The 19,974-nt window shown below is 38.8% G+C and overlaps 1 protein-coding gene across 1 annotated transcript in view; it reads right to left on the reverse strand.

Annotated features, from left to right (window-relative positions):
• Positions 1–19,974, reverse strand: part of LOC103773779 (myosin light chain kinase, smooth muscle) — a 97,303-nt gene that overhangs the window by 54,070 nt on the left and 23,259 nt on the right. The window contains exons 5-9 of the mRNA XM_008941159.1: positions 14,887–15,024; positions 14,019–14,216; positions 12,586–12,832; positions 4,657–4,737; positions 3,407–4,296 (exon numbers count right to left, since the gene is read on the reverse strand). Coding sequence (XP_008939407.1) covers positions 3,407–4,296; positions 4,657–4,737; positions 12,586–12,832; positions 14,019–14,216; positions 14,887–15,024 — 1,554 coding nt within the window. The remainder of the gene's footprint in view (positions 1–3,406; positions 4,297–4,656; positions 4,738–12,585; positions 12,833–14,018; positions 14,217–14,886; positions 15,025–19,974) is intronic.

A 19,974-nucleotide genomic window follows, 5' to 3' on the forward strand; every position in this document is an offset into this window, starting at 1 on the left:
AGATTTGTTTCTAACAGGTAAAGGGTCTTACTATCAGCTAGGACAAATATGCCAGGAAAGTTACTGTCAGTGAGTGACTACATAAAGGGACTAGTTAGTCTGCCTATCCTGTGAACTTGTTACATACAAATATAGTTTTCCTAGCCAAATACACCACTTGTTTTATCAGGTGGGCATGTTCCTGACACCAGATTTTATGTATTTATCTTCACAACATATTTGGCACTAGGAAATCAGCAAATTGCTTCTTCTTTTTGCCTACTGGCAAGACCAGAGAGGGTTGATTTAATTTCCAAAAGACAAATACATGGCATTCTGCAGGTTCACGTGTTATTGGAACAGTTTGTGGGACATGGGCTCATACAAACTAAGGTGAGCATGTAGTACGGTGAGAAGCAGATAGACATGGCTCACTCTGGATGGAGGATTTTCAAGTATCCAATTCATTAAGAACATGTAAGCTTTTCTTCTGTGAGACACCTCTGGAAAACTTTCCATATGTGAGAACCAGTGGTCACCACCAAGCACCACAGCAGCTCAAAACCATTTGGTGAAATAGCTAACAGACCTAGTCTATCCATTTCCATAGTGGATTTTGTTGCTGAGTACAAAAGGAGCAAGGTCATACGCAAGAAATAAAAAAATGCTTCACAAGATCTAAGCCCATTTCTGTGAGCTAGGTCTGTTTGCTCTGAATTCCTCTCCTTCCCCCCAGACTCAACATTCTTTCAGCTGAGGATGACACGAAGGGATTATTCCAGAGCCCATTAAATGCTGCTCCAAGGTTGGCCCAAGGCATTGCTGCTGAAGAACATGACACCTGTGGGGGTGATGAAGCTGCCTTTTCAGTTTGGGGCAAAAGATAGAATCTAGGATTTTGGCATTGGGCTGCAGAATACTGCATCCAAGTTTTATTGTTGCTCTCTATGTTTGAAGTTGCTCCAGTGTCTTTGAGATTAATCCATCCAGTTTCTCTATCTAACAGTATTTCCTGATATTTGCCCTTGAATTTGTTACTTCTCAATTCTAGTCTACAATTCTAGCCCTAACTATTCCTTCATCTCCCTTGGTTCCTTCAACTACTTTTGTGTTCCTAAGTAGGAGAAAAAGAGAAGAATCAATTTCTTACTTAAAGTATCATGCATACCTAGTTAATTATTTAACAGCCGGCATGAAAGCACCTCACAGGAAAAGCAGCAACATGTTGTTCTCCAAATGCCAAAGTTAGCAGGTGCTGTCAGGGAAAAACTTAAATTGAACATCACACAATGCATCCTCTCAGTGTTACAGATGGGATGTAATAAGGTTTTAAAAAAATAGTTCTAATCGTCATTCAATTTCTCTCCATTAAAGGAGAAAAATGTAGCATTTACTTCCTGGTGTAATATTTCTGTCCAAGATCCTCTGCAAATATGTGCAAAGAAAGCATAACTTTGAAGTACTGATAATACTGACTACCAAAGCATGACACTAGTGTAATAGTGCAGGTACAACTCAAACATAAGGACAGTTTCTTTACTCCCTGCAATAAGCTGTCCTGAAACAGTGGATTCATTATCCAGTGGTGACCTTCATTCCTTACCTCAGTGGAAAGCACTGCTCAAGTGGGGCATCCTGACAAAATGCCAGCTCTGGGGTGTTACGACCAATAGTGTCCCCTAGCCCAGACAAACTGGATGGGATAAGCCATATGTCCTGCTCAGGCAGGTGGTAAAGCATTCCTGTAAGTGAGGATCACTTCACTGTAAACACAACTACACTGGAGTTTCAGCTCCATAGTATCATTTTATAAAGTGAATATGAGTTGGAGGATTATAACAGCCAATTACTCAGCATACTTCAGTAAAAAAAAAAAAAAATCTTTCTGCATTACCACAACACTAAAGCTTCAAGACTTTAGGAGGCTTCACCACAGCTCAGAAGCTTTCATACAGAGATGTTATATGATGTGCTTTGGTAGGAGACATGAAACTTGGAGATACATCTTTTCTTTTCACACTGAGCAACTCCAAGAAAACACTCAAAGTCTTGCTTCCAGTGTAAGGCTGATTAAATTGTGGTATCCCACTTTCCTGATCCTTTACAAGGATGGCATTTCCACTGGTCAACTTTTTCTCATGTACATGACAGGTACCTATATTCTACAGTCCCCTCTGGTGAAAATCATCATGTACTCACAAACAGAATTTTATGCTACTTCAGAGGCATGCCAGACACAACACACCTGCTGCCATTTCCCCCTCGCCATCTCCTTACTTTGGTATCTCCTTAATGCAGTACTCAGGTACCTTTTTCCTCCCACCCTGTCTGAAGGCAATGTTGTTTCTGACTGCATCCACATTCAAAGAATCCTCATGTTTCAGGGCTTGGAGCACTGCACAAGGATTCACTGGTTGTAGTGAACCCTGTGTGTATTCATTTGGTTCTCATTTAGTAACACTGAAAATAGTCTGAATTAAATGAAGAAAGACTCACAATTAAGAGTGTAGACTTCTGTGTTAAGCTATAATTCTTACTGTGAACATGGACTTTTTTACTATAGTGTGCAGGCTAGTGTCATTCTCCATAAAATATATTTTCCTTGGGACAAAAATAGGGAGGATAAAGGATAATATGAAAGAACTTATTTACTTCACATTTGCTTCATAAAACACTGAGTGAATTTTGTCTAGTTACAATATTAACTTTCATACAAAACCAGTTTAGTAGGGCTTGATTACCCAGAATGTGGAATAGAAAGAAATCACTGAATTTGACAACAGTAAGTATTTGTTCTGATGACTTTTACCAAAACCTGTACTCTTTTGAAAATAGTTAAAAGTTGTCAGGCCTGTAGGGTTCAAATATTTCAGTGTCTGTAAAGACAACAGAAGCATCTATGGGGGGGCATTAAATATATTTGAAATAAATTCTCAACTCTGATCTTAACTATGCAACTTGAAGTTGTAGTAATTTCTTTCTATAACACAACCTCACTTTGCTTGTTTCTTATTGCAATAAAAAGCCTGAAATATTAAACATACAGAAGAATTAAATTAGACTTTGTAAACCAGCAATAATATTATTCTGCTTTCAATGTTCTAAATCCTTAATACTCAGCCTAAATAAACGTCATGTACCAGTTCCTTAAACAGTGTTAGCAATGTAAACAGCATTTAAAAATGCACGAAGTTCAACTTTATAAAAATTACATCTGTAGGCTGTTAAAGGGGAACCTGTAAGAAACGTCAAACAATACTGTTCCTTGTGTATTCCACTGAAATAACAAGAAAATTGCATCTGGAAACAGTTACTGGCACAGGACTTCAATAAAGTATTGTGTTACCTTTAATGAACGAAATATTGTTAATCAAGAGCCAGATATAACAGTGTGCCACCCAGCTGGCTTATAATTCAATTAATTTACCTTCTTGGGAGATGACAATGGACTTCGATGATTTGATGGGTTTGCTGTCTAGAGTCCAGGTGACAGCTGCAGGGGGATCAGAGGAAATCCGACACTGTAAGACCAATTTTTCCCCATCTACTACTTGAGCATCCTGAAGCTTCTCTGTAAAGGAGGGTGCTGTGCCTTTGCTTGCTGGGGGTTTGCTTGCTGGTGCTTTGTGCTCAGCTTTTTTCCCAATTACTCCGCCATCCACCACTGCACACCCATGTTCACAGTTTCTATCATTCTTCTCTTCTTTTTTCACTGCTGGTTTGGCAACTGGGGCTTGAGAATTTGGGGTTGCATTCTGGGCTTCAGAATTGGTGCGGGCATTTGGTGCTGGGGTGGTGGCATTGCCATTCTCTGCAGGTGGCTTTTTCTTCGAGCCCAGCACAGATCTGAAATCTGTAATGGCTGGTTTAGGAGGTGGCACCTTCTCTGGCAATGGGGTTTTTGGGGTGCCTTTCTTGGCCAGCACAGAGCGGAAGTCCACCTGCTGAGGAGCATGAACTTTCCTTTCCTCCTCTGACAAGGTCTTGGGTTTGACCTGCCGCTGCAGGTTTGCTCGGAAGTCCATTTGCTCGGCTGGGATTTCTTTCAGATCCTCCTCAGAAAAACTTTTGGTGCTGACTTTTTTGCCTAAAATGTCACGGAAATCAAGTTGCTCAGCTTCCTGCTGCCTCAGGCTCTCCTCTGTGTGCTCCCGAGTTTCCACTCGCCTCTTCAGCACACCTCGGATGTCTTCCTGCTCTTCCTCAGCTGCTCTGGTTTCACTGCTGGTCTTTTTGAAGCCACTTGTTCTACCAAATGTTAGTTTACCATGATCTCCACCATCTCTTCGCTCTCCAGAGCTGGCTGATTCCCTCCCACTATGATCCGAAAAAGAAAAGAAAGAGAGAGGCAGGAAAGGGGCTGGTTTAAAAATGTCAGGGAACAATCTCAGAGCAGGAACAAAATGTGTTTATAGAAGGGGAGGTTGATTAGAGGAGCACACTCCATTAGTTTATTGCATCAATGATGACTTCAGGAGCCATATAAGGGCACAAACAAAAAAAGATCTTCTCTACTCTGGCTTGGTACAATGTGCTTAGTCTGTATGATGAAAACAATTTGTTGGGTCACATTTGAGGATTAGGTTGAACAGCAGCCAGCCTGGGTCTGTAAGGGCAGAGAATTAACAGAGCAAAAAATAGAACCCACCCAAGCAAGTCCCTGGGAAAAATACTCACTCTCTGAGCATTTCTGCTCTGGAAGCTGAGCTCTCCTGCAGCATTAGAGACACCTGGCAGCTGCATTCTCCAACTTGGTTCCTGAAACATTTAAGCGAAATCAGAACACCAGAGGTTTCTCCCTCCAAAACTGTAACTTGCCTGAGCTGAGTGATTGTGTGTGGCATGTGGCACTAAAGCAGCTCAAACCTAGTGTGGCATTCTCCCTTTCCTATGTCCAGCATTATGGTGGTTAAATGAGAGGATTTGGTCCCCTTATACTTGGAGCCAAGCGATCTCAAATAGCTTTTACTGATCTGTTCCTGTCTGCACTGGCAACAACATACTCCCTGAACAAAATCAAAGCAATTTACAGAATGAAACAGATGCAAACAAACAAGCTAAAGGAAAACAAATACAAAAGCTGGAAAAATCAAGGCAAAGGAAGGGGCTATTTTATAAAGATGAAAATCTTTCCAACTCTTCCTACTGTTTATTTATTCAAACCTAAGCTCCTAAGTTTTCCAGTGTTAAGATATTAAAAGCAGGGTCTCATTTCCTTCCCTCCCCCCCTGGCCCAACCAATCAGCAAAACTCATCTACATGGATCGCTCCAGCCTGTACATGTTTGTATTAAAAAACATAAAAGTGTCACCATATATGGTACTGAGTACTTATTCTTCCTTTTGCAGCGGAATACCACGAATGCCTTTCTGGAAAGGGCTCCCATTAAAGAATTCATTTAAAGTGCTCCCCCGACTCCCGCTGCTCCCTCCCTCCTGCAGATATATATCATTCTTCTAGCCCCAAACGCCTCTTCTCCATTTAGCATAGGAGATGCCAAAAGCAAAATTTAACTCCCTCAAGGCAGCAGTTGGGTAACTGTTGCCACCACTCCCCTGAGCTGCTATTAAAAAAGACAGATTTGAATTAAGGACCAGAGATATCTTTTATTAGTGAAAACACTTTAGTCCTTCCCAGTTTAAGCTTGTAAATGGACTACAAACTCCTGGCTTATTTTTCTTTTTCAAACAAAAATAATTTTTGCTACCGAAAACATTTCCTGGACATGAACAAAACACATGTGCCTTGGGGAGAGGAAGGAAAGAGAGGCGGGTTTCCCAGCTGTGTTCTTGTTGCAGAAGACTTGCTAGATAAGAGCACCAGGTCCATTTTGTCCTGAAGTTTAAAGCCCAGACTCAGGAGTGCCTTCCTGAGTTTGCCATAAGCATGGTGTCTGCCTTGTTTTTTAAAAAGTGCATGGAAATACCTTCCTAGATATGTCTCTGTTTGGGTGAATTAACTGTAATTCCACCCATTTGCAACTTGTAAAGAGGTCATACAGTAAGCAAGATCAGGAGCAGAGATGCAGCAGTAAGTTATGTCCTTAGAACAGAAATCAGTGCCAACACCTCTTCAGATAGATTTCCTTTGTTTTCTGTGGTTTTAGCAAATGAAAAAGTGCATCAGCCTAATATGAAAATCAAGGCTTTAACACCAAGAAGTTGGTGGGATGAGCTGAAGTAACTGGATTGCAAAGTAAAGGCCCTGCTGGTAAGGAATCTTATTTACCTTAAGACTATTAGCAGCAAGAAGTCATAGAAATGTTTTCAACACTTTATATCCAAAAAGTCGGCATACATACACTAGAAACTGTTATTGAAGGCAATCCATAAAGACAGCACTGAAAGCCACAACCCTAATTTCCTTCAATACAGAAAACTAGAGAAAATCTGAGTACCAAACAGAAACCATCCCAATGGCAGGAGAGGATCCAAGTCAACACACAGAGTATTTAACTCAGTCCTGCACTGGAGACCTGCCATTCTTACTTCCTCCTGTGTGTGACCTCCATTTGGACTCAAGAGAAACAGAAAGGAAGACAAATGGAAAGATAAATAGAAAGAATTACATGTCACCTCCTCCCAACATACTGACTGGCATCAAATGATAGTAAGGTAACAAAATTGCTGAAAACCTGTTCTCTTCAAACAATGCATTTCAAAGTGGCCCCTTTTGCCACTGTTGAAACTCATGATTTTTTTTCCCCTGCTTTTCAGAAGCTTTTAAGAAAAGCAGACACATTCAGAAACTGCTCAAGTAATTTCTCATTCTCTTTCTCCTGTTAGCAGGCAGTTGGTTTAACAGAAGATCCCTCCCCTAACTCTCCTAGGGCTCAATTACTCTTCCTTTAAGACTTAAAACCAATCCAAAACTGACAAAGTAGGAGAAACCATGCAAGCTGAAGTATAGACAATTTACAGCATACATCAAATAGGGAGGCACCGCTGCTCAGCTTCTGTCATGACTTAATAGCAAAAATATTTGCCCACAAGAATAGTGTCACCAGTGGATGAGGTTAAAGTAACAGTCCCAGGAGAGGGATCTAAGGATACTGAAGGTGGTCCTGACTATTGTGAAGAATAATAGTGTTTCTGCAGGACCCATTCTGCAATGCATGTTCCCCTCTGCAAATTCTTCACATGTGCAAAGAAGCAAGTATGGAAGGCAAAGTAAACCTCTTTAAACCAAGCTATTTTTTCACAGGGTTTGGAAAATAAAAGAGGGAGGAAAAAAAGCAGGAGAGCATTTTGTTCTTTCTATTTTTAAAGCCTTGGGAAGCACTTACAAATTATGGCAACAGTGGGACACAGGAGTACCTAGATGGAAAAATTAATCACGAGGTAGTTTATTTTATTTTAATTATGATTTCTGATTCAAGTGAAAGGTTGAAAACTAGACTACTGGATAAAAACCTTAAGTCTGTGTCCAATTCATCATATCCCTGTTCAAAAGTGTAGCCATCTCAGGGCAAATCCTGCTCCTAGTGAGATTTGTTACTGATTTTAGGGTCAGGGGAACCTAATTTTGTCTTCTGCATCCAGTTGCAGAGTCTAAAAAGGTGAAGTTAACACTGACCCACCTTGGAGATCACAAGATGGAAAAAGAAAAGCAAGCCAAGAAAAATTAAGGAGGACTGGATGGTTTAGATGCTAAAGTCAATCAAGAATAATTCTGGAAAATTTGTAAATATTTTTACATTTACGCAATTTCAGAATCTGAGCAAGGCAAGATAGATACATGGGGCAGTTAGAAAAAATAGAGCTTTGCAGTACACAAGCACTACTTAGAGTCTTTCATATCTGTGCTGTTTTGAATCTTAGCAATAACAATATTACTTCTGCAGCTTGAGGTTGTCCATGTTGGCATTTTATCAACAAAACCCTAGACAAAGACAAACCTTAGTGGCTCTGTTATTGTGGAATAATGATAGATATGGATAAAACCTATGTTTAGTAGCTATGCTGTAAAGAAGCGTCTGGAAGTGTTGAATTTTGTGGGATTGTTCTGTATAATGCCCATGCACATGACTTATCTTTAAAATATCAAGGAATAATAATAAAATCCCCCCACCAAAACCAAATAAAAGCCCAGCTGCAAAGCCTGAAGCGATTTTAAAAATAGCTCTCTGTCCTATTGTGGGATCAGTTTTCCCTGGAATGGCTTTTATGTTCAAAATATCTTGAAATACTAGTTTCTTGGCAGTATCTACTCAAATATTTTCACTGAACTTTAGATGAGACTTATTGTCTGCGTGTCCCTAGGAAGCACTCTCTGGAGGAACAGGAAAAAAGGCACCATTAATTATAGTGTGGGGGCACACAGAAAATTCCAACTGGCCTATCAAGTGTGAAACAAGTCTTGCAGAGTAAATTACATTTTCTTAAGAATGAATTGAAAGGGGCAAAGAAATTGATCCCTAGCTATAGCTAGTGCTTCAGCAAAGGTAACTGCAAAGCCTCAGAATGCGGTTTTGCAACTCTTCTGTGAGTTAATTTAAGTGGACAAAAAGACTCCAGACTCCGTGAAGCTTTAACCCCAAAGAAAGCATCTAATCTACTGGATCACAACTCTAACTGACAAAGCAGAGCAGCTCTACTTGCTTCAAAGAGATGTGCTGATTTACCTCTCAAGGGTTTTGCCCAAAGACTGTTATACATGAAAGACTAGTAGTTTTATTTGCATTTTACAGCATTGACTGTGAGAATGGACCAGGAATGGGTCATAGTTTTCCTTCCTAAAACAAGACAATGTGTTGAGAGCAGAAAACAAGGTTTGAAGACTGTATTTTACAGAAAGATGGAACTATATCTACAGTTTGGTGTAATGGAATGTAATCTTAAAACCACTTTTTATATAACATTAATTGCAGAGTATTTGGGGTACCACTGATTTATAAGACAAATGTTTACCTCTGATTTTAATCAGATTATCAAAATCTCTAAGTAAGATTAATCAACACTAACCAAACTTTTATGGATAATGCAGTGGGGAAGAAAAGAAACACTCAGCTTCTGAGAAGACAAAAGGTTAAAGTGGATGATTCGTTTAAGGAACTGCCGGAGAATTTCTGAGTTCTCTCATGCTGACTGTGCTGTTAGAAAGATAAAGGCTTTGCTCAACACTATGTCTTGTCCAGTACTTCCAATTTCTTTGCTTACCTCCTCATTTATGATGTACACACTCACTGAAAGAACATGGGAAAGTGATATTGGGATAAAAGAATACCAGTGCTTGCATCGCTGGAAGGATGCAAAGGACAGGAGAAAAAGAAGATATCTGTGAAATGTTCAAATTTTAATAGATGAACCACAGAAGTGGGTGAACCTGTTGTTCTTTTTTACATTTAAGTAAAACCATTCCTTGAGGCTTGAACAATAAGAGACTCAATAGAACATTATTAGGACAATTAAAATGAAGAATGCAAGTGTAGAGGCATCAGAGGTCTGTGTAGGTTTAAAACAAAGACCTGGAGAGGCTACAATGACTATCCCCTTAAAAGTTAGATTTAGTGGTCTGCTATATAGTAAAAGGCAAAGCAAACACGTATCTTAAACAATGCTCAGCCAACCAGCAATCACTGATGGATCACGCTTGGATCACACTGGGCTACAGCACCTTTGTCAGCTCACACTAATGAAAGAAGAAAGAACCAGGAAGAGACAAACACCTTTGTTATATGCACGTTTTTAAGACCAGCATTTTAATTTGTGAGCAACCAACACAAAAGGAGAACTGTGGAGGTATTAGGACAGGATTTAGACCTGGGGAATAATGGAGAAGGAAACTGGAAAATAACTGACACCGGTAGAAATCATGCCCAGACTAAATTAAGGGAGTTGGAGAAGGAATGACTCCCTAAAAGCATCTATACAACATCCTGCTGATAGGGAAAAGGAGCTGCATATTTTATTTTAAAAGATAAAGATTATGTTTAAAAATAGCCCACTGTCAACCTCTCTATAAACTCTTCAGTGAATTGACTTGTGGTTTCTCAGTTATTCCGTATTTTTAATAGACTTTGTAGGAGTTTTTGAGAGAAAGACATTAAACGCAGCTCTCCTCTCAGGTACTGTTAAGACTGTTTCTGAACATACACACAATTCTCACTCAAGTATCCAAGACAAATGCAGGCAGTTCAAAAGCTATTTAGACAAGACTATTTGCTACTGAAAATTATTCTGGCTCTATTGCAGATTTGAAGTTATACAGCTGACATTTGGCTCCTTGGCTATTCCTGAGGCAGTTACTTCTCTGCTATTCATAGTATATAAGTGACTGCCTAAAAGCATAGGGCTTTCTGTTGCCCAAACAGTAACTGAAATTTTACAAATGACAGCAGTGTAAAAAGAAGTATCAGCGTTACCCTTGCTTTAATTGCAGCATAGCTCTACTCGTTAGGGATTAGAAAAGCCAACATGAATGCACTGATCTTTGTGGGATTCCCAGCTATTTCACCAGTAAAAGGATTAAGGAATATTTGAAAGTAGCATGTATAACTGAAACTAGCATGTAATCCATTGTGTTTTCTAGCTACAACTTTACTTCTTTGCATCCCCCCCCCCATTTGTTCCACTCTAATTTTCTGAAAGAATTTATTTTTTAAGTGTACGTTCTGTTATGTTCTGGAGTCAAGATACTGTTAGGCTTCCACTTTGACAGATGTCTTCAGTGGTGAATTTGGTCTGGGTGATCACCAACTCCACATGATCATTAAGGTCGACTTGCTCAAGTCAGTCACAACAAAGTCTTCCACAAAGCCCTCTTGGCCTTTCTTTGATTTTCCCACTCTCTTTCCTTCTTCCATGTCTGAAGTTTTGCTGAAATATGCAAATATAACTTCTGTCCAGGGCACATAAACCAAAGTGTGGAAATGCAGAAGGTAGCAACTCCCACAGCTTGGCATGCTGTCTCATGTAGAGATTAGTGAACCTAATGAAATTCAACTGACATTTCTAATCACACCAGAGGTACCGAGTGTTAGAAATGCCACTGATCCCCAAAAAGACTTTTCTTACATGTCTGTCGATGTGACCTGCACAAATCAGCATCATGAATGCCCTAGATGATTTGGGTTGACTGAGAGCAAGCCAATTGTTCTGAAGTCAGTTCACAATCTATTGCAGAGCACAAAGTGTCTAAATCTACTGAAGAGCTTATTTGCAAGAAGTTCATGGCACATGTAGCTCTACCTACATAATGTTAGTAATAAGACTGGAAACCAAGTGTAGAAAAACTCCATGATAGGAAATCTTGATTTATAACAGCTATAATTTTCCAAAGCACTTTTTTTCTAGTGAAAAGTGAGTGACTTACCTGACTTCAAGTACTAAAGTATATTGGGCTAGTTTGTGGCTCCCTGTGATAATCTGTGTAGATGCTTAGAGCTAAGCATCTACACAGTGACAAGTCTGTCACTGAGACAACACAGCTTGGAAAATAAACTCTAACTATAAAAAATTAAACTCACTTTAGAGGCTAAACAGGTTAAATTTAGTAGTAAATACCCTCTCTCTCCTTGGGTTAGGAACATATGAGTATATTTATTTGCAAGCAGGCAAAGGACAGTTCAATTTTTACATTCTGAGCCATATAAAACAAAATAACTTGTTAATAGCATGAAAAGAGACAAAACCCACCATAACCCAGGCAGGTGCAAGTGGTGCAGAACTGCAATGCTAACTCTTCATCATATGGGGTTGACTGACTAAACTGCCTACTGGACTACTCTGGCTGGACTAAAAAGCTAGCAAGTGAAACAGAGCAGTTAATTTTCTTCCAGTGTAGTGGACTGAAATGTCCACGATAGTTAAATATTTTTTAATAAAGGAAGTCACAAATATTAGCCAAGTAAGGCAGCTCATCTATGCACAATAAACAGCATAGAATGATAACATCAGTTTAAAGTTGTACAGTGAGTTTTCTAAAACCACACAACTGATATGTAGTTAGGCCAAATTTTCAGCATTGGAGGTGGCAAGTGCTGTGGTGCCTTCTAAAAGACAAGGAACCAGCAAATCTGATTCTTCATTTAAAGGACAGTTATCTTACCAGAATTAAAAAAAAAAAAAAAAAAAAAAAGGTCTTTCAAATGTTGTAGGAACGACAAGAAGTTCAAAGTATCAGGGTGCCTAATTCCAAAGATGCATCAGAAAATGGAGACTGCAACTTCCATATAAAACTTGGACATTTCAAACATGGCCCGGAAACACTTTCTCCCCTGAAAGGTATGGGTCATAATCTTGTGGAACAGCTCTTCCTGGTTAGGTTGCTCCCATGAAAAACAGGCATACTTGGAAATGTTAGGACACTTGTAAGACACTGATTTTGGTTTCTTTTACTAAAAACCCAAATTGCTTCCCATACTGCTGCTACTTAGCTTTGGTTTTCTGGATCCCAAAAGGAAACTCTGTACTCTTTGTTCTTCCTGACTCCCACTTTGACTCTTTTTTGTCCATTTCATCTCCCAGAGATACTCTGTTCGTTTACTGCTCTATTGTTTTGTGCAAATAGGAGGGAACTCTTGTCTTTTTCAGGCAGGAATTTCAACTTGAGGGAAAACAGAACTAAGTGTTGCAAGGGAACCAGCTCTTTTCATGGCAAACATACCTGAGCTGAATTTCATACTGCCCTGTATGACGAGCCTGCACATTCCTCAAGACCAGTGTGAAGATATCTTCATTTTGCAGGATTTCACATGCTGTTCCCGGCATTATTTCTTGCCCATCTTTAAACCAGTGAACAGTGGGGAAAGGATCTCCAGCAATGGCACAGGATATGAGGACATTTTGCCCAGCAGCTGCTGTTACTGATCTTGGCTTGCTAATGAACCAGGGCTGAATACCATCCTGAGGTTCTGTAGTTTACAAACACAGTTTACGAATCAGTAGAAAATGCCAAGCTTTAATGTAACTAACCAATGTCAGGGAAAGCAATCACAGACAAGCAGAGATATTTTGAACATGCAGGGCATAATTTTTTAAGCTGAAAATAAGTCAGGCTTTAATTTTTGAAGTAACTTGTGTTGCTGCTAAAATTAATCACTTACTTGGCACTTTACTGGCTCCATCGAAGCTTATATTAAGAGCAAAACAAAGAGACTTTAAAGCTGCCCTAAAAGGAATCTTGAAGACTTGGCCTTAGAGAATATGGGTAGGAATAGGTTTAAGGGCAAGTGACAGTACTATGACTGCTCTGCAGATGAGAACGCATGTCATAAATCATCATTAACAATTGCTTGAAATTGTATTTAATATAGAAGACTGATCCTGAGGCTAGATCTCAGGGGAGCTTAAAGAATAGAGGAAGGTCTGAATTCAGAGCAGACAGTGACAACAGACTACAGACCAACCCCTGGAGGCACAGCTCTCTGAATTCCTGGGGTTAAGGTCCTTTACATTAAAAATAGTAAAAGTTTCCCATTGATTTCCAATAATTCCCAGTAATGATTATGAGAAAATGTTGGCATACAATAAGACTAGATGAAGTTCCCCTTCACAAAGGTAGTGAATGCACAATCGCAGGAAGTTTGTAGGTACTTCAGTGTTTACTGTAGGATTTACATCATATGTGGAGATTCAAAGCTAAATTGTTTGAAACTAGTTCTCAAATTGCAGAAATCGTGTGTTCCTCACCTGCTACCACTACAATGCTAATATTAAAGCCAGGATACCTGGCTCCTAGACAGCTTTTCCAAATACTCGGGGTTTTAACTAGAAAGAAAAACATCATTAAATGGTTTACATTAAGTCCGTAGCTAAGTAAACCTTATAATCTGAAGCTGCATTTAGCAGAAGTTTTGCACTGTCCCTAGGAATAGGACTCAGGAATGCATTTTTGAAATAGTAACATAATGTTCCAGAGCAAAGAGATTTTTTTAAAGTTGCTTCTGCTCAATATCCTTTTTAATTCAGAAACAGAGACTGAGAACTCCGAGCATCCTTCATGACAGACCTTATAAACACTCATGTACTTTAAATAGACACCCCTCCAGCACATTAGAATTATTTTAGCATTTCCTAAGGTGGAGAAGAACTTCATACCTTGTACTGTCAATGTAGCCTGGGTTTGAGTTTCTCCTAATTCATTCCAGGCTTCACAGGTGTATTTGCCTGTGTCTTCAGGAAATACTTCCTGGATACACAGACTGTACTCATTTCCTTTCTTCTCAAAGTGGAAATCTTCTGTTTCTTGGATTTCTTTCCCATTGTGCAGCCAGATAATTTCAGGAGGTGGGTTAGCTAAAAAATAGGAAACAGCAAAAATCAGACACACGTATACAAAAACTGCTATATATTGATTAAGAAAATGAACAAGGTTGGTTGTTTTCTGCCATCAGATTCTGCAATTTCTTCTTCAAAAGATTCAGGAATCTAATTAACTGTTGATGCTGTGTAATGTGGAATAGTTCTAAGTTTGTCTTACTACAGTTAAAATACAAAAGAAAAAGGGATGTATGTATACAATTGAGAGAAAGAATGAGTTCTAGATCCCATGAAGGTGGTTATCAAGGGTTTCTGTTACCAAAGCTTATACCAGGACTGCTCTTTTCTGAAGCACTAATCTAACCCAGCTGACAGGAATGCAATTTTGTTTGGCTCACAACAAAAGCTATTACAAGTCCACTGAGAGTTAGGTTTAGTTTAACAACAGGACTAAATAATAACATTGTTATTATTACAATGAAGAAACACTTGTACAAGTCTGAACACATTAAGACTGCACAATGTTCATCCCCCCTAAAGATCAGATTAGACAAACCTAGACCTTACTTTCAAAAAAAATTGATTCCTTGAAATACTATTACTAAATGCAAAGGCACCTGCTAAAAGAAAAGAATAATGGAAAAAAGCAACATACTTTGCAGCAGGACTTAACATTTTTAAATAATACTGTTCAATAGCTACACACCTGATACCTCCACGGTCATTATCACTTGACTGCCATCCATCACTCTGAGGTCAGTCAGGCCTTTAAGAAAGATTGGTGCAAAAGTCTTGTTTAACTTGGCAACCTGTGCATTTTCTGCCTTCTTGCTGCTCTTCTTTTCTGTGAAGTCAATAAAAGAACAAAAGGTGTCTTTTACAGGAATTTTCATGACAAATTTTAATTGACCTTAGGTTCAAACTGATTTTGAGTGAATGGTCTTGTTTCAGCTCTCAGAAGGCAAAAATCACTGAAACCACCCAATATAGCTGTTTTGCCTTGCAAGTTGTCTAAGCAGAAAGGAAAAAAATGGGAATGAAACTGTCCTCCCCCCAGGGACCCTCTTAAATTATTGTTAAGAGATGTCATAGAGTATCACAAAGAAATTTACGCTTGTTTTTCTCAAGTACACATGCTCAGGAGCAGAAAAAACCCTGACTGGTAAACAACAGTTCCAAGTCTTTAATCACTGCTAAATTCACATAAAAATCTTAAGAGATGTAACAAGTTGATATTCTCATGATGGATAAGATAAAAGTGCAAACTCACAGGACTATAGGATTCACCAATGTCTATGAAATTACAAACCACTTAGACAGTTAGATGGTCAATATCAAATGGGTTTGAGTTCACCATACTCTTCTACATTAGTCTTGGGCAACTGATTGATGATGAGGAAGACTGGGACCTGAGGTTATCAACATACATCACAAAACTGTTGGATTAGGCCAAACTGTTGGAAATGTTTGGGGTTTTTTTTGAGGCTATACAATCAAATGACGAATGCTGGAGTTTAATTAATCACTCTTAAAAATAAAATATGTGATAGACATGTAGTTTCCAGTATCCACAGTGGTATCTTCTGTCTCGGGTTCAGAAGTTATGAAGCAAGATCACTTAACTGTGACCTATACGGTGCACTAGACCACAAAAAATACTTCTGCTCTAAAAACCTGAGCAAAGACTCTTCTGAAGCCAAAGTGGTGATCATGACCAAATATAAAAGTCATAAATATTTATTGGTCACTTGGATACACTTTTTGTTTTGTTTAGTTTGAGTTCAGACCTCTTGTGTATTGCCTGTAAAATGCCAACTGTATTTTCTGTCCATACATGAAAATAGCTTCATTTTGCTTATTCTTGTGTTCAGAATTTTCAAAGGTATATGAAGATCATTGAAAATAGCATTATAGCAACACAGAGTACCAGGTTGGGAAAAACCACCATTCATAAAAGGACGGTGATTAGAAAAACTGAAAGCACCTTACTGAACAAGTCTACTGCAGCTCCTGGAGGCAAAAAGTTAAGTTCGTCTCAGGGTTATTTGAGCTCAGTGTAAATTTGGAAGCAGCCTGGAGAGGAAGTTTTTCCTTTTCTCTAGCAAAGCTTTTTCTAGCCAAAATCTTGTCTTGCTGGCTTATGTTGTAGGTCTTTTCTTGGCACTGAGTAGTAAGACATTGATGCATGTGAGAATGGAAATGTGGGACCTGAGAGAGACCCGCTCAGCTTGGTTTTATGCACTTACTACTCTGAAATGTCTGATTCACCATCAGGCCACACTGATCAGTTTTAGGGCTTCCTACAGAACATTCTTCTAAGTCCAAGACTAAAGCTGCATAGAAAATAGCCATGAAGTTGGGTCAAACCCATCTACAGTAATAAACTGGTATGGTTCACCATATTCCTCTGGTTTGGACTCTTTACTCAGAGAAATAGCTTTACACAATTGCTGTACTACACAATATGAGCACATACTCCTTCACTACTCTAATGTCTTGCAAGAAATCACTTTGCCCCTCACACTGAAAAAGATCTAGGAGGGAAAGCAGAAAGCCATAAATGAGAAAAGGTAAGAAAAGAAGAAATGAGGAAAAGGAAAAAAAAAAACCAAGAAAGTAACAGAACAGGAAGAAGGCATAGATAGAAAAGAAATAAAAGGATACATAAGTGATAATATTTCTGTTACCTCTTTTGTTTAAATAATTCATAACATTGCAAATCAAGAGGGCTGATATGCAGTGAAAGGTGAGCAAGGAAAGGAAAATAAAAGCAGAGGTGTGGTAGTTGACCAACAGTGAAACAGACTTTGAGTATGATCAGAGAAGTTCAAGCCTTTGGAGAAGGATAGTTAAAAAAATAGGGCTGAAACAGCTTTCATGAGAGAGTTAACTGTAAGTAGGAAATAAATTTGCTAGTAGTAGCCCTGGCAGCAATTCTCCCAGAGCAGACAGAGCTGCCTCTGGCAGAGTCCTGGTACAAACCAGCACCGAGTACCTGCAGCACTCCACATCCTTCACAGCTGGCTCTTTGCTTTATTAGATCGACGTGCCTGTTCTGTGTAGTCTAAGTAAATGGATTTCTGTAATCAAGGAAGACAACACAGTATAGCAGCCTTAGCTTATTAAAAAGAAATGGGTGAGCAACCACAGAAGGAATAGAGAAAAATATTTTCCCAAAAGGATTTTTTCAGTAATCCTAACTCCTCCAAAATATGTGCTGCAGAAATGCAAGTTTCATGAATGGGAATAAACTTACCATCTTGCAAAGAGCTGCATAAACATTAAAAGGAAGCAAGCAAATAATTTACAGTAATTGCATACATGAATCACAAACCCAACAAATTTACAAAAAAGTTAGGCCTTAGTTTCTGAAGTTATTTCAGGCAGATGTATCCTACACTAGTGAGACCTACTCATATGAGTGACACTAAGATTTACTGGGGTGCTGGCCTCTATCCCTAAAAGAGTAACCTGCAGAATTACAGGGTGCAGAACCTCTTGCCACTGTTACTCATTAGTGCTCACTATTGGTAAGCAAAGCTATCAAACTGAAACGGAGGGGGCCAGAACCTGCCACACCATTGCACGAACCTTAAAAATAGTGTTTACACTAAATTTCAGCACTGTATAGGTTTATGATATGAAGACCCGTTCTGTGCTTAAACAGAAAATTATGGTGGGAACAAACACCAGAAGCCTATGGTATATGAGTAGTAAAAACCTTAAAGGGTACAGCTTCAACAGTGCAAGAAAAGTTACTGGAGAGACAAAAGCGTTTTTTCATTAGGGCAAAATGAATGCAATCACACAGAGGAACATTAAGATGGATTATAAAGTCCGAAATATTGTAAACCTGAGGATTACTCCAGGGACGGAAACAAAGGAAACTTTATTATCATATCCTTTCTGAAGACATTCCTGTCCTTGTGAACCCTTCATATACCAATGCATGCACACTTTGATTTAGTCCTTATGTATTACTCGATTTCTCCATATCCATTACAAAGTAGGAGTAAAAATGTCTCGCTTTCTATTGCTGATGTTCTCTGGGGCATTGGGGCAGTGAAGGCATTTCTTTAGCAACAGATATGAAATCTGTTGTATGTTAAGAGCTCAAAAATTAGAAGCTATCATGGCTAAAGCAACCAGGATTACTTTTCAAATGTGTGACATCCAGCATACAGTAAATATATGTCTAAAAAGACTCACACCCTGGCAACTTGAACAGGATTTCCTCAAAACACAAGTATTCTCCCCTGCTTTTTAAATACTTTTTTTTTTTTAAATGGGGATCTCTAATCTTATGCTACTTTTATTCAGTAGTATATGTTGATCAGTAGCATATGTTTATTGTACCAACAGTTTAAGCAGAATATCACGAAAAATGTCTAATGTTTCTTGACTTGGCTGCAACAGTTAAAAATACTTAAGTTCTAATCCATAAATGCTATTTTATCATTAAGAAATCATTTGGTCTCTTTTCATGGAATATTTTTTCTGTTATTTAAAATTTGATATTGTGGATGTAGAAAAAAATTAACATACTGACAACTTTAGTTTCTCGCAGGTATTTTACACAAAGCAACACAGCCAGTTTTACATACATTACTTAGTCTAAAATCATTGCATTTTCTCAGAAGGGACTGATAGTCATGCAGAGGTCAAATTACAAAGCCCGAATTCAAATTAAAACAAAACAAAACAAAAACATCTTTTCAAATTCTTCTGAAGCTTGTAAATGCTTTTAGTTGTTTATTTATTACGTAGCACCATGCTGTGACTCAGTGCTCCTCTGATGAAGGCTTTAACTTTTCACAATTTTACCATGAGACAGAAGCCCTGTATGTTTTCACAGCTTATTTTAAAACACCTAATGGCTTCTTCAATTTTAGCCTTTATAGCTCTTGTTTGTAAAAACAACAATCAATTTGATTTTGGAAGGTACTTGGGAAAAGAAGGGACACCGCTTATTCAAGATTAAGCAAATAACTCCTGTTCCCACTTATGGTGAAAAGATATTGTGTGATTCTACTTTATTTGAAAAACACTTGGCTGCTTATTTTGCCAGGAAAGTAGTAGTAAGAGGAAAATCATATATAAAAAAAAAAAAAAAAATCAAAGAAACACATCCCCCCCCATCCTTCGCCCCAAAGCAGGCACTATTTGCAAATGGGTAGCTTCAGAAAGTGTGAGAACTGCAGAAGTTCACATTCCTGGCCACAGCTAGGTGCTAACTAGTCTCATACATCAGGAACAAAACCTATGACTGGAACCAGGAAAATGGAGGAGGAGATAAGAAAAACAAGACACAAATAAGCAAGCTGTGTACAACAAAAGGCCAGTATTACAGCTTGCTTTCCCACATTCCTCCAAAGCTCTTTTCACCACATGAACTCTGCTGGGGTTCAAAATTCATATGATCTTCAGTAACAGCTGGCTTCAGAGCCCAAAGCAGCAAGAAGAAAGAGTAAGGAAGCACAGGTACAGCTCTGAGCTCCCAGCTCAGACACTGCAAGGCACTGTGCTTCTGGCTGAAGCTCTTTCGTGACACCGTAGGGTATTTGTGTTGCTAAAACTACAGACAATAAAACTATGGCACCTCTGGCACCAGAAAGGTAATGTGGAACCTAAGGAAAATTTTGTCTAACATTAGCAGAAGGGCATGACTTTTTTTGATATCTACACATCCTCAAGCTTCATCAACTGAATGTGAAAAAGAGGAGATCCGATCTCTTCCTATTATGTTAATGCGCTCTAATTGCCTCTAGCCATTTAACATCTCCCTCCCCACTCT

The sequence above is a fragment of the Merops nubicus genome, unplaced genomic scaffold (genome assembly GCF_000691845.1).
Source record: "Merops nubicus isolate BGI_N331 unplaced genomic scaffold, ASM69184v1 scaffold9790, whole genome shotgun sequence".
Taxonomy (NCBI): domain Eukaryota; kingdom Metazoa; phylum Chordata; class Aves; order Coraciiformes; family Meropidae; genus Merops; species Merops nubicus.